Source organism: Malaya genurostris, chromosome 3 (assembly GCF_030247185.1).
Source record: "Malaya genurostris strain Urasoe2022 chromosome 3, Malgen_1.1, whole genome shotgun sequence".
NCBI classification, from domain to species: domain Eukaryota; kingdom Metazoa; phylum Arthropoda; class Insecta; order Diptera; family Culicidae; genus Malaya; species Malaya genurostris.
In genome coordinates, this window is record NC_080572.1 from 198,032,169 (window position 1) to 198,057,080 (window position 24,912).

General features: G+C 40.2%; 3 protein-coding genes across 5 annotated transcripts in view; all 3 read left to right on the forward strand.

Annotated features, from left to right (window-relative positions):
- LOC131434898 (probable multidrug resistance-associated protein lethal(2)03659) overlaps window positions 1–12,517 on the forward strand; it is a 54,958-nt gene extending 42,441 nt beyond the window's left edge. For all 3 annotated transcript variants that reach the window (XM_058602150.1, XM_058602152.1, XM_058602151.1), the window contains 5 exons: window positions 3,103–4,762; window positions 4,824–5,145; window positions 10,459–11,507; window positions 11,572–11,718; window positions 11,831–12,517. In XM_058602150.1, coding sequence (XP_058458133.1) covers window positions 3,103–4,762; window positions 4,824–5,145; window positions 10,459–11,507; window positions 11,572–11,718; window positions 11,831–11,878 — 3,226 coding nt within the window. In that variant the 3' untranslated portion in view covers window positions 11,879–12,517. The remainder of the gene's footprint in view (window positions 1–3,102; window positions 4,763–4,823; window positions 5,146–10,458; window positions 11,508–11,571; window positions 11,719–11,830) is intronic.
- A 1,806-nt stretch (window positions 12,518–14,323) lies between these two features.
- LOC131434160 (uncharacterized protein K02A2.6-like) lies at window positions 14,324–17,968 on the forward strand. Its single transcript, XM_058600811.1, has 3 exons — window positions 14,324–14,715; window positions 14,766–14,809; window positions 14,862–17,968. The coding sequence occupies exons 1-3, from the start codon at window positions 14,324–14,326 to the stop codon at window positions 17,966–17,968; spliced, it is 3,543 nt and encodes a 1,180-aa protein (XP_058456794.1).
- A 26-nt stretch (window positions 17,969–17,994) lies between these two features.
- Window positions 17,995–18,696, forward strand: LOC131434161 (uncharacterized). The gene has a single exon (XM_058600812.1). The coding sequence runs from the start codon at window positions 17,995–17,997 to the stop codon at window positions 18,694–18,696; it is 702 nt and encodes a 233-aa protein (XP_058456795.1).
- The last annotated feature ends 6,216 nt before the right edge of the window (window positions 18,697–24,912 follow it).

The following is a 24,912-nucleotide window of genomic DNA, read 5'->3' on the forward strand; positions in this document are numbered from 1 at the left end:
TCCAATTCTGACTTCCGATTCTGGAATTGTACAAGGTCCCCTGTTACAAAAAATTGAGAGCGATTATGTGTTCACCATATAATGGCAAATATACTACAGCTATACTCTATAAAATATATTCCATGAATGGTTTCATTTCCGATTCCACAGCTTTCGATCATTTTAGTATTGAAAGAAGATAAAATTCGATGTTTGATTTGCCGTTGGACAAAAATGGCAGCTCCACCGACCATTGAAGTGAACCTGTCAAATCGATGATCCACATAATGTGGGTTGCTTATCAATTTGACATTTAGTTTAAGAAATGTTTTAGTCACAATAGCAATATGAACTTTATAAACTTTGCAAAAAAAAAGTCGTCGGCATCTTAGAGCTAAGGCAGTGTGCTTCATTAAATATATCGATGAAGAAAAAAAAACTGAAAAAATTATAAAATGCATCTTCACTCGATTTTAAATATCGAACATTGCAAATTAAAATATTCAAATAATTATTTAACATCATTGTTAAATTTTGAATTTCATTCATTTATAATATTATTGGCAAATTGCCATCCAACTTGAAATAATTAATTTATATTTTTTATTCGTGATCGGAGATGAGCGATAAATTCTGATCATTTTCTCACTCTTCAAATATCGATCATTTGCCTGTGACACTTTTGGTAAGGCCTAGAATTCCTCGGTCACTAGTAGGAACAAGTGTTGAAATAACATTGCTTCCCTTCCTAATGTGACTTGCATGGCAGTAGTCATCTATGTCATTACATATTAATATTAGTATTAGCTGAAACTTGTTTTCGTTCGAAACGTCAGGAAGGACTTACTCCCGCCTAGTGGTTTAAGTTGAACTGCAGGTCGCCAAACAGCACAACATAAACTGTTATGCACTGACGAGTCTAAGACGAAACGTAAAGATAGTAATAAAAATTATACTTTGCTCGTTATCAATTGAAATTCCAACCACTAATCATCTCAAATATATAGTTTTATTTACTCAAATCGAAGCGACGTGACCATTGTTTCCACGATTTTATATTTCGTATTTTGAATTTTCATTCCTATATAGGAAAACAAAGAGTCTTCGACTCGTCAGTGCGGAATAGTTCAAATTCAACTGTTTGGTGCAAACACAAACGTAATGAATCGTGAACACGGTTATGTGTCCTTAGCACAAAAACGGCTTTTAGCCAAACTACTGAATCACCAAAATACGTGGGCCGACTAGTTTAAGTCGCCTTTTCGTTTCCTTCGGGACGTCATTGAAAAAAATGTTTCGTAATATTTATTTATTTATTTATTCATTTATTATCAACGGACATTTTAGTCTGAATGATTTGAGTGGGAAAATCCCATTTGAGTGTACCAGCACAAAGGCAATATTCTCAAAGAGGCATAAAACTACTGTTATTTCCAATTACGCTAAAATTGATGCATAATACATACATAATTGTCGTTGTTAATAATGAAAAGTTCATACAAACACAAATAGAATATATACATAAATGTTACAGAAGTCTTCGTATAGCGGATACAATTTTGTGGTTTGTGATATCCATAACTTGTCCGATTTGCAAATAGTGTTAACTCTACGTCTGCTTATCGGATTAATTTGAACTGTTTAAATGTGCAAGTAATTCAAGTTCAACTGCTCCGCGCTGACGAGTTGAAATCGAAACGTAAAGAATAGTATGCTCTTTGGCTTGGAAGAATCTGATAATCAATCCTAAGTACTGTCAAAACTTTCTACTTGGCAGTAGAGGATCGAAGTTTAAGGAGATTCAGCTTTGAGGGGAATTTTCGCCTTTTAATCTCGACCGATACGATAACGATAGATTATAGAAGATAATGGGTCTCCTAATCTTTACTCTTTATCTAGTTATTATTTTTCATCATATCTGAGAAAATTGGGTGAACAAAAATGTTACATACATTTGCTGATTTCGACGAACTGATTCGAATGGTCCCTATAGCCAGACCTTGTCAGCTTAGAGCGAAATCAATCTTCAGTTCAGCAACGCCATCGCACGGCATCACATTCAACGTATCATGTCAATTGTATGGGTGCTAAGTGCTGCTATTTTGACGCGCACGAATTTGACATTTCTCTCCCCTACTTCTATGTACGAGATTCGATGCGGACTCGACCGAGGGCGCCATGTTGGCAAAAAAGAATGTTGCCAATGATTTGTTCGGGAAATGTGAGAGCTGGATATCTTATTAATATGATGTCTTTGCTATAACCCTATGTGCGGAGTTGGAAATCGAACCCAGGCGGACTGCGGGGACCTGTCCCAGGCATTTATTACTATCTTACATTATAACCAAGTCCACCATTTTTCCATCCTATCAGAAGAAATTTTGCATGCTTGATATTCTCTTCTATTTAATTTGTACCCACCAAATTAAGATTTTCGCAAACTTAGGCTCAAATAAAAGGTCTCTTAGTTGTTATTGAATTACATCCGGATCCGACTTCCGCTTCCGAAGTTATAGGGTAAAGTGTGTTTAAAATTGCACATCGTCATTTAGAGCGACGATACAAAAGAGGGTAAAATTCTTCTAAATTTGTCTCAAAACTGATTTAATTTGTAGGCCATATTAGTTACTTAATAAACTCACTCAATTTTTTCGGAAATGGCTCGACCGATTCTCACAAACTTTGGCTCCAATAAAAGGTGTCGAAGTCTCATAGGGTTTATAGGTCCGACTTCTGGTTCCGGTTTTCATAGGTCCGACTTCTGGTTCCGGAACTATAGGGTATTTCAAACCGTCATTTAGTGCGACGATGTGAAATAACGAAAAAATCATATTAACTTGACATAACTGTTTACAAATTGAAAAGGTTATGCTAGTTTATACCAAAAAATAGTTTCTAATTTAATTCAAGTTTAAAAAAAAATCTTGGCAGGAAAATAGGAAATGTTTGCTACTCGGCTAAACGTATGTCTTTCACTATATATTCTGAGAACAATGGATATTGGGTCGTTTGTTTTTCTCTTCCATTATATATGCTGATGCCTATGCTCCTTTATTCATAGTATTATTGTTTACCCCCGAATACTGCGACTATTTCTAAAATATTTTTTCATGTCTTTTCAAGGAAGGAAATCAAAGTCATCCGCTACGTTTCATATATCAAGGGTATCCTGCTTTCGTTCATTATGTTCACCACCCGTGTATCAATCTTTATCAGTTTGATTGCATACGCACTGCTGGGTAACTTCGTAACAGCGGAGAAAGCATTTGTTATAACGGCATACTACAACATCCTACGAGCTACGATGACCATCTTCTTTCCGCAAGGAATCGCTCAGTTTGCGGAAGCCGTTGTATCCGTCGGCCGAATTCAAAAATTCATGTCCTACGAAGAAGTGGAATCTGCACTAGGCGTATCGATGACCGATCCAGAGAAGAATTTGGATGACTCTTCACCACAGAGCAGTAGCGTTGATTGGGCTAATGGGATGGATAAAAAAGTTCCAACAGATCCTACTAATCAAATGATCCCTAAATCGGACTCCGAGCCCGGTTTGAACCCGCATCTTTCGGAAGCGGGTGTGGTAGTAGATTCAGCTTCAGCTCGGTGGGATCCGAAGGCGACGGAGTATACTTTGGAAGGTATAAATATGCACGTGCAACCGGGAACTCTGGTTGCTGTCATTGGACCGGTTGGTGCGGGCAAGTCGAGTTTAATTCATGCGATACTAGGGGAACTTCCGCTGGAAGGTGGTAGTATCAAAGTTAGCGGCGAAATTTCATACGCCTCTCAGGAACCCTGGCTATTTTCGGCAACGGTTCGACAAAATATTCTTTTCGGATTACCGATGGACAAAGACCGATATCGAAGGGTAGTGAAAACCTGTGCCCTGGAAAGAGACTTCCAGCTATTTGCCAATGGTGATAAAACAATTGTAGGGGAAAGAGGCGTTTCGCTATCCGGGGGACAGAAAGCTCGGATTAGTTTGGCGCGGGCTGTGTACAGGAATGCTGAAGTTTACCTTCTTGACGATCCACTCAGTGCGGTTGATGCCCACGTTGGGCGGCATTTGTTCGATTATTGTATGCGAGGGTACTTGAAAGGAAAGATAGTCATTCTCGTTACACACCAGCTTCAGTATTTGCAAAACGCTGATCAAATAGTTATTTTGAAGCATGGAAAAGTAGAAGCCGTGGGAAGCTATGATAGCTTGCGTAACACCGGTCTGGACTTTGCACAGCTACTGGCAGCACCAAGCGGGAAAGAAGACGACGACAGCACTGATAACGAATCTCTAAAAAGATCAACTAGCTACAGAAGACAAAGCAGCGAGTCCAGCATAGACTCCAGCACCGTTGAAGGCGAAAATACCGAGCCAATGATGGAACAAGAAAAACGAAAGGAAGGTTCGATTGGATACGGGGTATACAAGGCGTACTGCAAAGCCAGTGGAGGTTATACTATTGTATTTTTCCTTTTTGTAACATTCATACTGTCGCAACTGTCTGCTTCCGGTGGAGACTACTTCCTGACGTATTGGGTAAACAAAGAGGAATCAAGAATAAACCCTGTAGTAAATACTATTGACAACGGCACTGAAGTGAAAGATGCATTTGAACTGGAATCTAATAAAACAACCGGGTTTTTCACGGATCTGTTGCACACTTTTAGACAGTTTACCGGCTCGGATGATGACGATAGATATGTTGATATCTACATCTTCACTGGGTTAACCTTGGCGACCATCATAATAACACTCGGTAGAAGTATTCTGTTTTTCAAGGTGGGTTTGATTTAGTTACTATCATGCCCAACAGGGTTTTCAACCAATTCCATTATTTCAGTCGGCGATGCGAGCCTCTCGTAAACTACATGACGCTATGTTCAACGGTGTAACTCGAGCCACCATGTATTTCTTCAACACCAACCCGACAGGTCGAATTTTGAACCGTTTTTCCAAAGATATGGGACAAATTGACGAGTACCTGCCATCGGTTGCAGTGGATGTTATACAAATTTTCCTGTCACTTCTCGGTATTGTGGTGGTGGTTGCTATCGTAAATCCGTATAACCTGATTCCCACGGTGGTCATTGGCATAATCTTCTACTTCATGCGTGAGCTGTACCTGCATACATCCCGCAACGTGAAACGCGTGGAAGCTACAAGTAAGTACGATTAATATAAGAACAAGTGGATCAACAAGTCTCGGTCTGACAAATTTTTATCCCATCCAGTCCAGCTCTTCTCGAACATTTCAATACCTTTCTTGTAGAACAATTTCACATTTGCCTCGAGATAAGAGTTCCTCGGTGGAGTAGAATCTTCTTCCTTGGAGCATTTCTTGAGGCCTGCACAAGAGAAGTAGTCGGGGCCGGTAAATATGGTGAGGGTTTCGTTTCGGGAGGGACCTTCAGATAAAAAATAATGTCACTGAAGATTACTTATGTACCTAATTCTCGGTGTGCCTTCTACCGGTGTTTCTAACAGACACTCTACAAAAACTTTTCCACTGGAACTGTCACTATAGAGTATTCAAATGAAATTTGTGACTGTGTCCGAGAGAAGGTATTACATTCCTTTACTGTCATGTTTTTTTCTGTATCGCATATCGAAGACCCTCTAAATATGTATATAGCACAACAACCCACAAGACTTGTGATGATGCCATATATTCTGCGATCATTTCCTACTTTGAATGACGTCAACTCACTGCTTAAAGTAGCACAGCCGATTCGTAGAGAACGGAAAACATCTTCTAAATTTATAGGTCATATTAGTAGATGGTCATACAAATTTACTTTGGCTATACTGGTTTCGGATTCAGGTTCTGAAAGCAGTGGTCTTAAATTTCGAAACGAAACTCACATAAATTTTTCAGAGATAAATTAACGTTTTAGCACAAGTGATAGAAACCTGAACCGTTGATTTTAACCATGGTAGCGATGTTCATGTGCTTCATGTAAGGCCATTTAACAGCGATTTTGGTCTGCAATCGCTTCAATAATGCGCGCTAATACTGGCTTTTTTCTGATTTGATGTAGTCCTTCAAAGGTATACTATACCGATCCCAGAAAAACGACATTGTGATCCTTCCGTCCCATTGAAACGCCCTTTGAGACACTCGTACCGTTTCGAAACACTCTTGTTAATTTCAGTCTATTATCGGGTAATCATTCTGTTCTCTGCCGTATATAATAATAGATTCAGCCAAACATGTACTCGATGTGCGCTTGCGTTCGTCCTTCTAGCCCTAAATAAGTATGTGCAGGATCCAGCGGCAGGATATCAGTACAATTTTATATATTATTATTATTGTCATTTATTTTACCCCGCTTTCATCCTCCATTTTATGTGGTTTTGACTATATTCTGCTTCATAGGGCCTGCCGCTACGTGTTTTATCGGCAGTGGAGTTTTGACCATCACAAAACTCTCAAAATCTATCCTCCGATGTAATCTACAAGATCAACAGCCCCATAATATTGCTCAAACTTTTTTTTCGTTTATGTTTCTAATTTTTGAAGGGGCTTCGGGCCCTCCCTCTGGGTACGTGGCTGTCGGTAACTTTTAAAATATTGAAACCGTTGAATCATGTGAAATAACATTTCAATTTATTGAATACACTTATATCAAGAAAAGAACTAATGATTTCTTTACGGATGGAATAGAACAATTAATTCTCTTGAATAATATTCATGTTCATTTTCTTTCAAAATTAGATACAAATTTTTGTTTCGATAAGCTGTTAAATATTTTAAAATTGGAATTCCAAAACACTTGTAACGCTTTTTAACAACAACTTAACTTACAAAAACTAACACATATAACGCTTCGTAACACACAAAACTTACAAAAAAAGTAACGGATGTAAAACCTCGTAACGTTTATACCTTTTAAAAATGTAACACATGTAGCGTTTTGTAACACCTGAAATTAACAAAAAAAAAGTTACGCATGTAACGATTCGTAACGCCTATAATTTACTAAAGAGTAACGCATGCAATGTTTTGTAACGGCTAAAACTTATTTAAAGTAAGAAATGTAACGCTTTGCAACCTAACAAAAAAGTCAACAAAGTAACGCATATCACGTTTCGTAACGCTCGTAACTTACAACGGGTAACGTTTCGTAACGCCTAAGACTTACTAAATAGTAACGCATCATAACACTTGTAACTTACAAACGAGTAACGCTTGTTACGCTTTCTAACTCTTATAACTCATAAAATGTAACGCTTCGTAACGTCTATAGCTCACGAAAAAGTAACACATGTAACGCTTCGTAAGGCCTATAACTTATAAAAAGTAATGCATGTAACGCTTCGTAACGCTTATAACTTACAGAACAGTAACGTTAGAACCGTTATGTACCACCTGTAATTTGCCCAAAAGTAACACATGTAACACTTCGTAACGCCTATAACTTACAAAAAGTAACTCATGTATCGCTTCGTAACAACTATCATTTAGAAAATGACATGTAACGCCTATAACTTACTAAAGGTATCGCATGTTACACTTCGCAACGCCTATGACACAAAATAGTAACGCATGTAACGCTTTGTAACGCCTATATTTTAACATTTGTAACGCTTTGTAGCACCTGTAATTTAGTAAAAAGTAACGCATGTGTCGCTTCGAAACGCCTATAACTTACTGAAAAGTAACGCATGTAACGCTTCGTAACATCTATGATTCATTATCGTATGTAACGTTTCGTAACGCCTATGTTTTACAAAAACTTACACTTAGAACTTACTAAATAGTAACGCATCGTAACGCTTGTAACGCTTCCTTACTCCTATAACTCATCAAAAGTGATATATGTAACGCTTCATGGCGTCTGATTCAAAAAAATAACGCATGTAACGTTTCGTAACGCTTATAACTTAATAAAAAGTAACGCTTCGTAACAAAACAGTAACGTTTATAACGCTTCGTAAAGTCTGTAACTTACTAAAAAGCAACGCTTCGTAACGCTCATAACTTACTAAAAAGTAACGCATTCGTAACGTCTATAACTCACGAAAAAGTAACGTATTAGCGTTTCGTAACGCGTATAACTTACAAATAAGTAACGCATTTTTCGCTTCGTAACACCTATAACTTACAAAACAGTAACGTTTGTAACGCTTCATAAAGCCTGTCACTTACTAAAAAATGACGCAAGTAATGCTTCGTAACGCAACTACCACTTACAAAAAAGTAAAACATGTAACGCTTCGTAACGCCTATAACTTACGAAAAAGTAATGCATGTAACGCTTCGTAATGTTTCTAACTTACTAAAAAGTAACGCATGTAACGCTTTCTAACACCAATTGCTTTCTTAAAAATAACGCGTCGTGACTCGTTTACCGCAAAAATCTAACCCTTACGACGGTTTCTAACATTCATAATTTCCACAAATAACTCATATGATTTGTAACCATCAATTTAAGAAAACTATCGTATGCAACGCTTCGTTAAATGGAACAATTTCCCATATTGGGGACGGTTATAGCGTGATCCAAACGATTATCCAAACCAGAGTTAGAAGGACCTTTTTTGGGACTCGTTTTCGGGTTATCTTCGGCTCTTCGCACGGCTTCCTTAAATTTTTCTGTGACAGTCCGGGTTCTGTGAGCTATTTGTACACAATTTTTTGATGTTGTTCTACTGAAAGTGTGCGCATTTTGAAACAAACTGGTTGAAACAAGTTAACGACTGCTCATGTGATGAGAGGAAAATGTAAACAACAGCCATAAAAATTAACAGATTCTTCATTATTGCAAAATGGCAGCTTTTAGCTTTTTTTGGTTTGAAACTGCGCCCTTCTCTTCTGGGTCAATCTTTATGTACAGACTTGGACCTTGTCCTTTGATTCCGATCCCGATCCTATGCTAAACCATCAGATTCTCTTTTCCCGCTTTCTACCATTTATTACATGATTTCTAACCAGTGTTGGTGATTGCCGATAATTTGGCAGAGAGCGGTTCGATATTTCTCTACATTGTATACAACATCCTCATGCTGGTAGATGATTCTATAAGAACTTGCTGCCTCTCAGGAGAATTTCTGCCGTGAGAGAATTTCTCTACATTTCTTCGTTCCACCTCATACTTTCAGTATTTCACGGCCCTTACCGAAAAAGATACAGTTTTGCAATGATCGGCGCTGTGTAGAATTCCTATGATCCCGATCCTATGCTAAAAATCACATATTTTACAACACATGTTAGAAGCAAGGATGGCTTTTATCGTATCAAAGAACGCTCTCTAGCACCCGTCTGAGAATCACGGGTTAGCACGCTGCTGTGGGGATTCGCTCCGAAACAACAAACGGTTGCTCATTCTCGTTTTGCGATCCGATTCTATATGGGTAATGGATAATTGCGATAGTCATTTTACTATTGCCGCTTATTCTAACCATGTGCATATTTACATAGGTTCAGTGGGGGCAAGCGCCCCGGGCCCACGGTCTAAGAGGGCCCCGGACAGAACCAACCGAGCAAAAAAAAGACATTCAGTGCTGATGTGCATATAACCTTTGTATAAGTTGTGTATATGAAAATGTCTGTGAATGCTCCACACTAAGGTTTTGAAATATTTTAACCTAGTGTGAGAATCACAAAGTCGAATCATCGATTCGATTTTCTGTGATAATTGTCAATTTGCGATTCTCTCTTGGTAAATTACACACAGCGCCGATCATTGCAAAACTGTATCTATTTTGGTAAGGGCCGTGAAATACTCAGAGTATGAGGTGGAAGGAATCATGCATTGAGAGGCAGCAAGTTCTTATAGCATCATCTACCAGAATGAGGATGTTGTATACAATGTAGAGAAATATAGAGCTGCTCTCTGAGAAATTATCGGCAATCACCAACAATGGTCATGTAATAAATGACTGAAAGCGGGAAAAGAAAAGAGAATCTGATGGTTAAGAAACTAGTTTCTAATTTGGTTATTACATTTTGGGAAACCTAAGAATCCCAAATTGAAGGTAACTTATTATTCTCCTTTATTTTTCTTAGTAATCAGTTTAAGCTGCATAAGCAGAAAACTCTAAACTACTCAGGTCATGGTCACTCGTCGTCAACATCTAGGACCAACAAGAAGAAGTTAATAAACCTTTTAGTTAGTTGATGTACCTTGTTTGCTGTACTCCCTCTGAGTAACTCAGTTAGATGCATGGACCGCCAAGTTCTGCGTAACGATCTATTTATTATATCTCTTGAGCAAATGTATTCGCGTCAATCCGGTTATGTCTCTGACATTACCCACCCGCCTTTTTTTATTAGCAATGTTAGTAACCTATGGTTTCTGCATCACCCGAACATTGATAGCGTGATGATTGAGACAATGGTCCTTCGCACGTCTGATTCAATTCCCATCTAAAGTGTCGAATTTCTTAAATCTAAGGGATTCGTCGGATCGAATCAACATATTTAATATTAAAAACTTGTACGATTCAAACTTTTTCTATCTATCTATCAACAGCACGATCGCCAATCTACTCACATCTGTCGGCTTCCCTCTCGGGACTGTCCACCATACGTGCCTTCGGAGCGGAAAAAGTTCTCGTCCGGGAATTCGACAGTCACCAAGATTTGCACAGTTCATCGTTCTACTTGTTCATCTCTACGTCGCGAGCTTTCGGATTCTATCTGGATGTATTCTGTGTAATCTACATCGCTATAGTAACGTTGACATTCTTCGTTAAGGGTGACAGCGGCGGAAACGTTGGATTGGCAATTACCCAAGCTCTCGGTATGACCGGAATGGTTCAGTGGGGTATGCGTCAATCGGCCGAATTAGAAAACACAATGACATCTGTTGAAAGAGTAGTCGAGTATGACACGGTTGATCCAGAGCCGGCACTGGAAGCGGAGGGCGACAAGAAACCACCGAAGGAATGGCCACAGGAAGGTCGAGTTAAGTTCGATAAATTATCACTGCGTTATCATCCGGATCCCGGTACGGATTACGTTCTGAAGGAATTGGAATTTGAAATTCAACCGTGCGAAAAAGTGGGCATAGTTGGTCGCACTGGTGCTGGCAAGTCCTCGTTGATAAGTGCGCTGTTCAGATTGTCCTACAACGAGGGCTCGATTGTGATTGATGCTCGCAATATTCACGAAATGGGTCTGCACGATCTGCGTGGCAAACTTTCCATCATCCCACAAGAACCAGTGCTATTCTCCGGAACATTACGTTACAACTTGGATCCGTTCGACGAATACCCGGATGAAAAATTGTGGCGTGCACTTAAGGAAGTAAAACTGGAGAGTGCTGTCAATGAGTTGCCATCTGGTCTATCCTCCAAAATCAACGAAGGCGGCAGCAATTTCAGTGTAGGTCAGCGACAACTAGTTTGCCTTGCCCGTGCTATTCTGAGGGAGAACAAAATTTTGGTGATGGACGAAGCAACGGCAAATGTAGATCCTCAAACGGACAAACTAATTCAGGAAACAATTAGAGAAAAATTCAACGCATGTACTGTGTTAACGATAGCACACAGACTGAACACGGTGATGGATTCGGATAAGGTTCGCTACAATTCCCGTACATTCCGAAAAGTGGAGATATTATAGAAATACATTCCTCTTTTAGGTATTGGTAATGGACGCTGGACGTTGTATTGAGTTTGGAACACCGTACGAATTGATGACGACCACTGACGGACCACGTATATTCCACGGAATGGTCAAACAATCGGGAAAAAGTGCCTTTGAAAATTTACTAAAAGTTGCCAAAGAGGTACGTGTAACGCAATCGTTTAATTTTGCGAGACTAACTTTAAGGTTTACAACAGAATGTTTCTTTAAACTAAGTGGAAGATAGAATAATGAGAGAATTTCTTATACTACAGGCTCACAACCGAAAACACGACAGAACTAGCAAGGAAGCCGCTATGTAGTTTGGTTGTATCTCAAGTACCAAGAAGCTGCACACATTTCATCTCATTATGGCCGATCCTCACCAGATAGTATCACTAATAGCTATTAGTATTGTGGATGTTACTGAAACGTTTGATTCAAACGGAATTTAATCGTACCTCATCACAAGTGCTACTTAAAACAGCCACTAGTAATCGTAAGAGTAAATTTAAACACACGTGCTTTAAAAGTTAACTCAAGTGTTCCAAGTACAAAACAGTGTGAATTTTCAGCCAGTAAAGTTGACGCTGATGATTTACCAAATGTATGTATGTCTCGTACGTAAGTCTGATGCTGAAAGGACTGCTGTAGAAATAAGTGTAGTCAAATTTGTACAACCGTAATAAAAAGAAGAAAGTTCTATCATAGATATTATCAACAAAATATTCATAACGTTGTCTTTGAACTTTGTTGGAACACTTAATTTACTCGTTGGTACTTAACTGCAAATTTTTAGTTTTTTTTCCCCTGAACTTTCGTTTTATACCCTATAAAACTTCGGTACTCACAATATCCTGATTAATTTTGGTATTCTAGTTTGGTCGTAAGTTGGTCATATTCTTAGTTAATGTAATAAGTGTACCTTTTTGAGTAATACATACGAATTGATGAAAACAGTATACGTGTGTTTTTTTTTGTATTCCTCTGAGTGAGTATTAATGGCAAAAAACAAGGTCTTACGTTCAGATGTCAATTTTCGCAGATTAAAAATCCATTCGCATCATGCCGGGACGGCCGATCCGAGACTATCCGGGACGTGTTTTTTCCTCATCGAGGATAATTGAGCTGCCGGCGTATTGGAATGCCGGATCCGGCATAAAATCCATTTGGTTGCCACCGATATTCCTCACCGAGTTTTTCCCGGTGCGAACAACTCGTCGAGGAATATCGGTGGCAACTAAATGGATTTTATGCCGGATCCGGCATTTCAATACATGCACACGACGGCAACTCAGTCATCGCCGATGAGGAAAAAACTACAAGGATCAGCCCCATCAGGTTTTCGAGTCATTGATGTGGAACAAGACAATTAAAATTTCTAATGATCTACAATCAAACAGTTCAATCAATCGTCACACTTTTGAATCCACAATTGCACAAGAGTCTGCTTAGATTGATCTTGATTAGGAACCAGCACCGAACGATCGTTCAACGGGAGGCCAACACGGGACCTTCGTTTGCCGACTTTGAAACAGATCGTTGAACCGAATGCCATTTTTTTGTTCAACAAACCCGGCAGACAGAGGTCTATTGTTGAGCCATTTTTAACATGAGGAGTTGGAACCCCGTTGGACTAGTTTTACTGAAGAATTTCTGAAGTTTTTTCCACTTATTTGTTTAAACTAACAATACATACCTGCACAATACTTCTACTTCTCGTAGAATAACAACAAATTTTTTTTTCTATGTAAAGGTAACACTTAATTTTCACACTATTTTTGTAAGAGAAAAAACAACAGCAAACCGTTCCAGCAAATTTAACGAATATTTCGGTTGAAGTGATAAACATTTTCTCATTATCAATCGCGTTCATCTTATATAAATTAGAAATTAATCTTAAGCACTTAAAATTTACCCTAGGGTAGTTGTCATTTTCTCATGCGAAACGACATAACATGGAATTTCAACCTAGCTTGCATGACACAAGATCAGAGCATAACAATTGAAGCTTCAAATCGTTTTATGGCACTTTTTGTTTTGCATTCTAGCAACAACCTACCTCTAGCATGCTACGCGTAGGACTGAAACGTTAGCTATAATTTTGCTTCTATTTATAGATTCGCGTGCTTCCAACAGCATCGCATTTTCCATCGATTGACCAATCAGAGCGATGCTTTTCCTTTGATATATCGCTTACTCCTTCAAAACCGTCATCTGTGGCAGGGAAATCCGATATGCCGGAGATTTTTAGCAGACAAAATAAGATACTGATCGCTACTAATCAAAGTTTAAATCATTTATAATTGAAAATACGTGGCTTGATAAATTCAAGTCGAATCTTAGAAAAATTTCCAATCAAATAATGAAATAATATTAATAATTGATACTGTTGCAGCCAACCAAACGGCAATACTGGCTACACTGCCATTATGCTCTCGAGTGACAGTTATACTGCCACTGCGTTGACGCATATGTTGCTGTCATTAGATTTCCGCCAGTCCGGCTAGAGAGAGATTCAGAACAGTTGTCTACAGTACAGACAACTTCTTTTATTGTGTCTTGTGTAACATGTCTTTATTAAGTATTAAAGTATAGTAGTTCAGTTTTAAAATGTGTCTATTTATTACTTGTCTGTAAGGACACGCAAATACAGTTCTCTGCTGTCCAACCACACACACAAGATACAACAGTGGCGACGAGTCCAGTGGAAAAGTGATAAAAGCTAACCTCACTTTCACCTCACCCACGTGCAACAAGACAAAAGGATGAGTATCCCGAATGGACAGCAGCATGCCTTTCTGCAGCAACAAGGCCAACAGCAGCAAGTTCCTCCAGCTACGGATGAGCTCCTTCGTCAGTGTTTGCACCTGATGACACAAGTTCTCCAGCAACAGCAGAACAGTCAGCAGTCACAAGAGAACTTCATCAGGCAAGTCGTTTCGGAAGTGCATGCGGGCGCAGCACCCAGTCCGGAACAAATTCTCGATTCCCTTGCTGGGAATATCAAGGAGTTCCGCTACGACGCGGACAGTAGCATCACGTTTGCAGCCTGGTTCACGAGGTACGACGAGCTGTTCGAAAAGGATGCTGCTCGGTTGGACGACCAAGCGAAGGTCAGATTACTGCTCAGAAAGCTGGGAACATCTGAACACGAAAGGTACGTCTCTTTTATTCTGCCGAGAACACCGAAAGAACATACTTTTGCAGACACGGTCGCAAAATTGAAAAGTTTGTTCGGGGCGAAAGAGTCGGTGATCAGCAGGCGATAAAGAACCCTTCAGATCGCTAAACAACCGACCGAAGACCACATCGCCTACGCCTGCCGGGTGAATAAGCTCTGCGTCGAGTTCGAGCTGGGAAAGTTGTCAGAGCAACAGTTCAAGTGCTTGATGTTCGTATGTGGACTAAAGTCTGAGCGTGATTCAGAGACTCGGACCCGACTTCTATCACGGATTGAGGAGAACGATAACCTCACGTTGGAGCAATTATCGAATGAATGTCAGCGTCTCATCAATCTCAAACACGATAATGCTATGATCGAATCTGCTGCATCTTTCGATCAGGTTAATCAGCTCAAGCAGAAATATGACAGTAATCGTAACAGACGTCAGCTGTCTCCCAGGTCAGATGCGAACAACACAAAACGGAAACCCGATACTCCATGCTGGTATTGTGGTGCGTTCCATTATGTTCGTGACTGCCCGTACAAAAACCGTCAATGTCCCGATTGTAGTCGGTACGGTCATCGTCAAGGATACTGTGCAAGTTCCAAGAAGAAGAAGAGAGGTGGAAAACGTTCGGTTGCCAGCAGGGTTGTCGTTGTCAACATGTGCAACGTGCAGAGGCGGCGGAAATTTGTCTCCGTTGTGCTAAATGGAACTCACATCCATCTTCAGTTAGACACAGCGTCCGACATCACGGTCATCAGCAAACCGATCTGGCGAAAGGTCGGTAGTCCAAGATTATCACCATCTACGGTGAAGGCGAAAACAGCATCTGGGAACATTTTGCCACTCGAAGGTGAATTTCGATGTGACGTCACCATCGGCGGAAACACTCGCAGCGAAATTATCCGTGTAACTGAAAAGCAGCTGCAACTTCTCGGATCTGATTTGGTCGATAGCTTCGATCTATGGTCCGTGCCAATGGATACTTTTTGCTGTCAGGTATCTAGTTCTTCGACTTCCAGCGCAGCGCTTAGTTCTGCATTTCCAGAAGTTTTCAGTGAGAAACTTGGGCTCTGCAATAAGGTACAGGTGAAGTTAGACGTAAAGGATCAGTGCAAGCCCATTTTCTGTCCCAAACGCCCGGTTGCGTACTCTATGTACAACGCAGTCGATCAAGAGTTGGACCGGTTACAGCAGCTGAACATCATTACACCGGTCGACTACTCGGAGTGGGCAGCACCAATCGTCGTAGTGCGCAAAGCAAATGGTGCCATTCGTGTTTGCGGAGATTATTCTACAGGACTCAACTCCGCTCTTCAGCCTCACCAATACCCGCTTCCTCTTCCGGAAGACATCTTCGCTAAGCTGGCTAACTGCAAAGTTTTCAGTCAGATCGATCTTTCGGATGCATTTTTGCAAGTTGAGGTCGACGAGCAGTTTCGTCATCTGCTCACCATCAACACGTACCGTGGTTTGTTTCATTACAATCGTCTTCCACCTGGTGTAAAGGTAGCACCGGGTATCTTCCAGCAGCTCATAGACACCATGCTAGCCGGGTTGGAAAAAGTTTCCGGTTATCTCGATGACGTTATCGTTGGCGGTGAAGACGAAGCAGCTCACAACCGCAATCTGAAAGCAGTTCTTCAGCGAATCCAGGATTTTGGGTTCACCATTCGAGCCGAAAAATGTACCTTCGGCAAGAAGCAGATACCGTATCTGGGCTACATTGTTGACCATCGAGGTCTGCGTCCAGATCCAGCCAAAATCGAGGCAATAGTGCAGCTTCCGCCTCCCACTGACGTTCACGGTGTACGTTCCTTCCTCGGGGCGATCAATTATTACGGAAAGTTTGTCCCGAACATGCGAATGCTTCGCTTCCCGCTGGAGAATCTGCTGAAATCGCAGTCGAAATTCCAGTGGACAACGGAGTGCCAGCAGGCATTCGAGCGTTTCAAGCAGATTCTCACCTCAGATCTTCTACTAACGCACTACGATCCGAAAAAGGAGATCATCGTTTCTGCTGACGCATCCTCAGTTGGTGTTGGAGCCACAATCAGTCACAGGTTCCCAGATGGCTCCATCAAAATAGTACAGCATGCTTCCAGAGCACTTACGAAGGCAGAGCAGAACTACAGTCAACCGGATCGTGAAGGTCTAGCTATCATCTTTGCCGTCACCAAGTTTCACAAAATGATCTTCGGACGGCGCTTCTTGCTGCAAACTGACCACGCTCCGCTGCTCCGAATCTTCGGGTCCAAGAAGGGCATACCGGTATACACAGCCAACCGGTTACAGCGCTTTGCCCTCACTCTACTGCTGTACGATTTCACCATCGAGTACGTTCCCACTGATAAGTTCGGTAACGCCGACGTGCTGTCCCGGTTGATAAACCGACACGCGCGACCAGATGAAGACTACGTCATCGCCAGCATAATTCTCGAGCAGGATGTTAGGTCAGTAGCAGTTGATACAGTAGATGCGTTGCCTCTTACTTTCAGAAACGTCGCTCGAAGTACCCAAGCTGATCCAGTTCTCCGGAAGGTCTACCGTTTTATAACCGACGGTTGGCCTCAAACGAAAGCAATCGATCCGGAGCTAAAACGATTCCAAGTCAGACAGGAATCCCTCACTACCGGTGGATGCATACTGTTCGCTGATCGGCTCGTCATCCCAACTCAGTACCGCAAGCGTTGCTTAGATCAGCTTCACAATGGTCATCCTGGTACACAGCGTATGAAGGCCATCGCCAGGAGCTACGTCTATTGGCCATCCATCGACGAAGACATCGCCGGTTATGTGAAAACATGTCGGCATTGTGCAGCGACTGCCAAGTCACCGCCTCACGCCGTCCCAGTGCCATGGCCGAAGGCATCGGGACCTTGGCATCGTGTTCACGTAGACTTCGCCGGTCCCATCGACGGTGAGTACTATTTGCTAGCGGTCGACTCCTTCTCCAAGTGGCCGGAGATTGTGCAAACCCGACGAATCACTGCAGTAGCAACCATCAGTATTCTTCGAAGTCTATTTGCAAGGCTCGGTATGCCTGTAATGCTAGTATCGGATAACGGTACTCAGTTTACGAGTGTGGAATTTGCCAACTTCTGTGCTCTCAACGGTATCGAGCATGTCACAACGCCCCGTTCCATCCCCAGTCTAACGGCCAAGTTGAAAGGTTCGTTGACACCTTCAAGCGGGCCGTCAAAAAAATTCCTGAGGGGAGAGGATCCATTGCTGAAGCTCTAGACACCTTCCTGCTAACCTACAGAAGCATGCTCAACCGCACTGCGCCTGAAGGTAAATCACCGTCTGAGGTTATGTTTGGTCGTCGTATACGGACTTGTCTGGAGCTACTTCGCCCATCATCAGCAATTTTACCAATGACACCGCATGTTCAGCAAGATCAACAGCGAAGATCGTTCAATCGAAACGAACTGGTTTTCGCAAAGGTTCATCACAGAAACACTTGGAAGTGGGCTCCTGGTGTTATTCTGGAGAAGATAGGTGATGTGATGTACAACGTTTTGGTTGATCGTCGAGTTCTGCGTTCCCATATCAACCAGTTACGATGTCGTACTGAGACTGTTTCACCCAACACCGGTCCTTTATCGTCAGCCAGCAGTAGTACTAAATTGTTGCCACTCGACGTCCTTCTTGGTGCCTGGGATCTACCGAAGCTTTCAGACAGTACATCCGCAGTATCATCCGTTGGCTCACCGCAGTCTTTGGTTACGCACAGCTCACAATCGCCGACGTTACAGCCGATGACACCGACACGTTTGTCTTCTACTCCCACAAGTGTTCCACTACCTCAGCTAGTGGCAAGTCCGTCGTCCTCGTCATTATCTTCATCTACAGCAGCATCAACGGAGTTCGAGTCAGCGACCGAAGCAGACCTGGTGGAGACTTTACCGCGTCGTTCCACCCGGACCAGAAGTCGGCCACAATGGTTCGACCCGTACCACCTTTATTAAGAGGGGAGATGTTGCAGCCAACCAAACGGCAATACTGGCTACACTGCCATTATGCTCTCGAGTGACAGTTACACTCAAAATAATAATCATATTATAGTTACGTGAAAAGTTATGTGAATATTTTCCACCCCACTTTCCACGTAGGTTTTAATGGACTGGCATTTAAAAGCTGTTTAACGCATAATCCAGTAAAAGTTACGTGTTTCTTAGGTAAAATGTAATGTACTGTTCATATCACATTTATCTATCAGTTCATATCAAATTTATATACCAGAAAATTACTATTTCATATATTGGTTGAAGTCAAAAGGGAGATTTCAGATTTTTATATGAATCTATGAAATGAAAAATGCCATGAAATATAAAACATTTATTTCAGAAAATTGTCATATAATTCCAATGGCTTAAAAAGCAGCTAATAACGTCGTGGTATCTCAAATCGACAAGCCTCCAGAAATCGTTTTTGTTGTCACTGCCATCCAACCGAAGCCGAAGCCGAGATCCAAGAACATCCCACAACATTACCGATGCAGGTTGAAGTCGCATTACATGGTTCCAGTGTCTCTAGCTTCATACCGACGGCCTGTTTGAAGCATTCGGCAGGAGCGGGTAAACTTCCGGACTCACGCAGGCGCTCGGTCCAGTTGAATACATGTAAACTTTCATACTGGAATGGTCCGGTCGATGGAGTAAAAATTGTAATTGAATAACTTTTCTCGCAAATATTTACACTACTTACACTTCGAGGGCCACGGCTCGCCATTTTCAAAATCGAGTTTTTCACACTGGAAATTCACGTAGATTGTTTGACGTTTGGTCAATTCACGTAAACCTTATGTGATGACTCTATTCATTTTAGGGGATGTTCGTATAACATTCATTTTCGTAACGTAAAATATTCAGTTTGACACTTGAAACCATTTTACGTGATTTTTCAAGTGAATCGAACGTGAATTCTTATTTGAGTGTATACTGCCACTGCGTTGACGCATATGTTGCTGTCATTAGATTTCCGCCAGTCCGGCTAGAGAGAGATTCAGAACAGTTGTCTACAGTAAAGACAACTTCTTTTATTGTGTCTTGTGTAACATGTCTTTATTAAGTATTAAAGTATAGTAGTTCAGTTTTAAAATGTGTCTATTTATTACTTGTCTGTAAGGACACGCAAATACAGTTCTCTGCTGTCAAGATACAACAGATACAAAATAGACTGAGCTGCAAGTGTTTAAAACCTGACCACATTTCTACGTCTATTTTTCCTTGAGTTTCTGATTTGCACTCCTATATAGAAAATAAAGATTTCGCTTCGGCACAGCAAAGGCAGTGACAGATCGACTTCAGTGAAACTAAAAAAAAACGGTGACGATGAATTTGAGTTTGCCGGCGGACGCTACACTGACGGCGAGCTGCACTGAAACGGAACCGTGCCGGATAGGTGTGAATGCGCGCATAGAATGAAATAATATCAGTGTACGTGCACGGTGTCGTGCCGGCAGTGAACCGGATAGGATATGTGTGAATAGTCCTTTACTATTCACACCTTTCCGATCAGGTTCAGAGCCGGCACAGTTCCGTGCACGAACGGTGGTATTCTTTCACACGCTTCAATGCGTGTTTCCACACTTTTCCAGCACCGTTTCGTGTCGGCACTGAGCCGGACAAGTGTGAAAAAATATTACCACCCGTATACGGAACTATGCCAGCACTGAACCTGATCGGAAAGGTGTGAATAGTCTATTAGGTAAGGTTCAAATACAAACCAATTTTTTTGGTGTTCGAAATTATGTATGTGTAACACATGGATCAATAAGTCCCGAGACTAACAATGGAAACAACATTTTTTTTGCAAATTTTTGTTTTATTCATCAACATAATCACCTTTTAGGGTGATACAATGGTTCCAACGTTTTTCCAATTTTTCAATACCATGTTTATAAAAAAAATTATCTTTCGCTTCAAAATAAGCTTCAGTTTCAGCGATGACCTCCTCATTTGAGCCAAATCTTTTCCCCTGGAGCATTTTTTTAAGATCAGCAAAGAGCCAGTAGTCACTGGGGGCTAAATCTGGCGAGTATGGGGGGTGGGGAAGCAGATCAAAGCCCAATTCGTTCAATTTCGCCATTGTTTTCATCGACTTGTGGCAGGGTGCATTTTGTTCCATCGAAAGCAATCGCGGCACCTACTTGGAAAAAGCCTTTTTCATGCTCAATTTTTCATAAAGGATAGTAAATACACTTCCATATGATATCTGTGTCATCTCAGCAATCTCACGGAGCTTCACTTTACGATCTTTCATTATAATTTTTGTCACTTCACTCACATTTTCCGGTGTAACGGCTTCCACAGGTCTACCCAAGCGTTCCGCGTCATTTGTGTCGGTACGATCACGTTTAAACTCGGCGAACCACCGACAAATCGTTGCTTTTGATGGACAAGAGTCCGGATAACATTTTTCAATCCATTGTTTCGCTTGCACGGTGTTTTTACCCATTAAAAAACAATGTTTTATCAAAACACGAAACTCGGTTTTTTTCATCTTTAAACAAACTACAAAACGACTTTACTCCAACCTCGATAACTCAGCTGTTTCTGGTCGGATCGACTTAAAATTTTGACCCGTTTCAAGCAAAGGTTAGTACTCTAGAAAGACGTGGTTATTGGTTTACTACGAGCGCCATCTATGCTTTAGTCTCGGGACTTATTGATCCATGTGTTATGTATGTGTATTACGTACTTTATTACTAAATATGGCATAAATCCATTCCTCACACCACCAAAGCGGAGATTATAGAATTCAGTTGCAAATTTCAGATGAAGAATTCAGTTTATTCAAATTTCATTGTTCGAATTAGCGGCACAATATTCATTTTCTACTTTATGCTTTCAAAAGCTTGTATTGTTTTCAGTATTCAGTTGAAATTCAGGTTTTTGACGTAAATACGGAAAATGAAACCGTACAAACAGTAATCAGGTTTCGAACTTCTACAGCTTAACCAATTTTAAACAGATTTTCGAAATCATTACAGCTACAGCTTGAAAATATTTCTACGCATCGATTTGAGTAGGTATGACTATATGTTTTAGAAAATTGGTGGTCGAAACTTTAAATAATAACAAACAATCTATCTTTCTCATATATATTTTCCCTATTTATCAACCCATTATCATGGCTCCCCAAACGTCGACAACAGTTTCGTATATTTTCAATGAGTGTGCACAGCCTCTTCACACAGCAAAAATCAATTTTAGCGCCTTCCCCACCTTCTGTCAAGTGTTACTGAAAATGCAGCCAATTTTTGAAAGTTTGAACGCCCCCCTTTGAATAACTCCTGCGTACGGGTCTGATATTACCACCTAAACGAGAAAATGTAAACAGCAAACAAAGCCCAAAATAATAACTAATTTTGCTGTCATATCTTGTCTTGATGTTTCTGTGCTGTCATAGTGATATTTCATCTAAGGAATCAAGAAATTGTACAATATCTGTTTAGCATCCAAATTAGTTATTATCTCTCATTTCGTTATTGGTGAGTTATTCCAATTTTATTGAGTTCAATCAATCCTGTAGTTCTATCTTCAAATAATATACTATTGAAGAATATGCATCCGAATCAGATAAGATAAATTATTATGATATTATTCTATTCTGAATGCTAGAATACCAATTAACTGAAACATTCGTCTTCTATAAATATGTTGTTCTTGCTTTGATATTACAATGTCAGAGTTTTATATTTCATTGCTTTTTGTTTATGCAGACTTTGCTATGATTTTTCATATTTTTAATTCTTATTTCAATTTGAGAAGTTTCGTTTTAATAATAAAATTTGTAATTGGGTTGCAAATCACTTCTACTCACTGCACGGTGGACTGAATTAGTTCCTTAATTTATGTATGGGATTCGAATCCAGAATTCAAATGTAGGATTTCAACTTCAGAATCCATGAACAAAATTCTGGATATGTATTTTAGATCTGGATTCTGGACCTAAATGTTCGACCTGAGCTCCGAACCTGAATTTTGAAACTGAATCCTAAGCTTGATCCAGATTTCGAATTTAGCTCTTGAATACAGCTCCAGAATTCAGTCCTGGCTCAGATTTTTAGTTCTGGTGTAGAAAAATAAATGTTGGCAAAAAAGACTCAACGGTTCTAAACATTGGATAAATTCCGTAAATCGGTTTCTTTTAAATCCAATGGAATACCTCTACTGAAGCATCTAAATCTAATGTATTCGTTCCACTTTATTTCATTGTATGGTATGGATGTTTGCCGCCAATAAGTCATTCTTTAGTATAGATTCACCGTTACAATTCTGGAAGCAAAGCAATAGAAGTTTCTTACAATCTATTAATACAAGCGATAAAAGTGATTTTTGCTGGTACCTCTTTGGCAATACTGTTTTTGACAGATCACGCATGATTCGTGTCTTGTGTCATTGTCAAGATTGTTCAATTTGGTCTATAATTTATTGGCAAAGTTGGAGGAAGATTCACTTTTTTTTAACGAAAAATTGTGTTCAGCGACGAAACTCATTTCTGGTTGGTACGTCAACAAGTAAAGCTACCAATGCGTCCCAAAAAAAGTCACTGTTTGGTGTGGATTATAGACCGGTGGCATCATCGGGCCGTACTTTTTCAAAGGCATTATTGAAGCATTTATTCGTGAAATACCGGCCGGTGAGATGGAGAGAGTGTCCAAAAATTGGATCATCTTCAAACATTAAATTATATTGATCGTTCTATCGGTTCCAATGAAGATTTTATCAATTTTCTGAAAAAATTTGTGTTGTTTAACATTTTTATATACATAAAAAATAGATAGGGGAGAGTGCTCGGTTACCGGCACCCTTTTCTTTTGAGTTTATGACTTCTAACTAAGTGCACATTATGCAGACATATAAACATCAATGGAAAGCTGAAGTCCCTAGCTAACAACTGATGAAGAAAATATGTTGATTCAATCGATTGAAAAATTTTATTATCAATTTAGTAAAGTGATAAATTTTGGCCATTTCAAAATAAATGTTCGGTTACCGGCCCCCCAAGAAATTCCGAAAAAATATAAGTAAAAACTGCAATTAATCAAAGAAAAAACGGAGGCGTACCGAACAAAAGTCTTCATTATCTGATGGTGACTTCGCCTTGGATCTCTTGGCCAAAGATTTGGATGGTGGCGCCTTTGGTGTTGATTTGGTCGGTCTTCCACCGGCTTCGCGGGATTGAATACGTTGCTGCAGTCGAATTTATTGGCTTTTTTCCACTAAGCAACGCATTATTCAGTGCATTAAAGTTCATTTTTCTTGACTTTGAAGATTTGTTTGGAGTTGCCATGGCTAACAGAATTAGAGAACCAAAGTTTTTACTCATATGACGAATGTATTGAAGCTGTCAATTTATCCACGTGTTGGATATCACTAGAGATGCCAAGCAATACAATAAGTTTAGCTAGCAAAAACAAACAAAAAATCGCGCCGAAACTCAAAAGTCTGCAAATTCTAACGAATGACTTCAAACAATCGAAGTTTCAGAAATCTGTAAAAAGTTTTTAGACGAAAAAAGGTTTACATGTTAACTAAGAAATTTGACAATTTACAGAAAAATTGCAGACTTGGCATCTCTGCATATCACTGACAATTTTTCACGATTTGTCGAAAAAAATGGGGTGCCGGTAACCGAAATTGGAAGACATCCGTTATTAAATCACGAAATAGATCGATTTCACCTCATAAATGTTCAATCCACTCAGCTTTTCGATTGATGCTATACTATATTTATAATACTATAAAAAACTCATAAAAAACTTTTGTGTTGATTTTCACGCAATTAAAATTTGTTTTGAGCGCAGCAAAAATCTGCTTTCTGTCAAAAGTTACGGTGGGGTGTCGGCAACCGAACATCTTCCCCTATAGAAATCGCTAAAACTTAGAAAAATTTTTTCAAGGCTCGGAGGGCCGATTGTCATATACCAATCGATTCAGCTGTGTGTGAATGACTTTTCCTCTCTATCCCAGTAGAAGGAGTTTTGCGTTTCATGATAAATCCATGTTTGGTAGCAAAGTGAAAAACGATTTTAATATGTACTTGAAAAACTGTGTAGAGCACCTGAAAGACAGTGAACAGCATTCAGATTCTACTTCTGGCTCCAGAAATACAGGGTGAAAAGTGTAAAAATCCTTATTTAACATAAATAATCGGGTTTAACGGGTTTACAGATT

Excerpts from the sequence above, each read along its gene's own strand:
- LOC131434161 (XM_058600812.1), top strand. The coding sequence starts at position 17,995 with ATGCTCAACCGCACTGCGCCTGAAGGTAAATCACCGTCTGAGGTTATG.
- LOC131434160 (XM_058600811.1), top strand. The coding sequence starts at position 14,324 with ATGAGTATCCCGAATGGACAGCAGCATGCCTTTCTGCAGCAACAAGGC. Across the intron at positions 14,716-14,765 it reads GGAACATCTGAACACGAAAG|ACACGGTCGCAAAATTGAAA; the intron begins GTACGTCTCTTT and ends ATACTTTTGCAG. Across the intron at positions 14,810-14,861 it reads TGTTCGGGGCGAAAGAGTCG|ACCACATCGCCTACGCCTGC; the intron begins GTGATCAGCAGG and ends AACCGACCGAAG.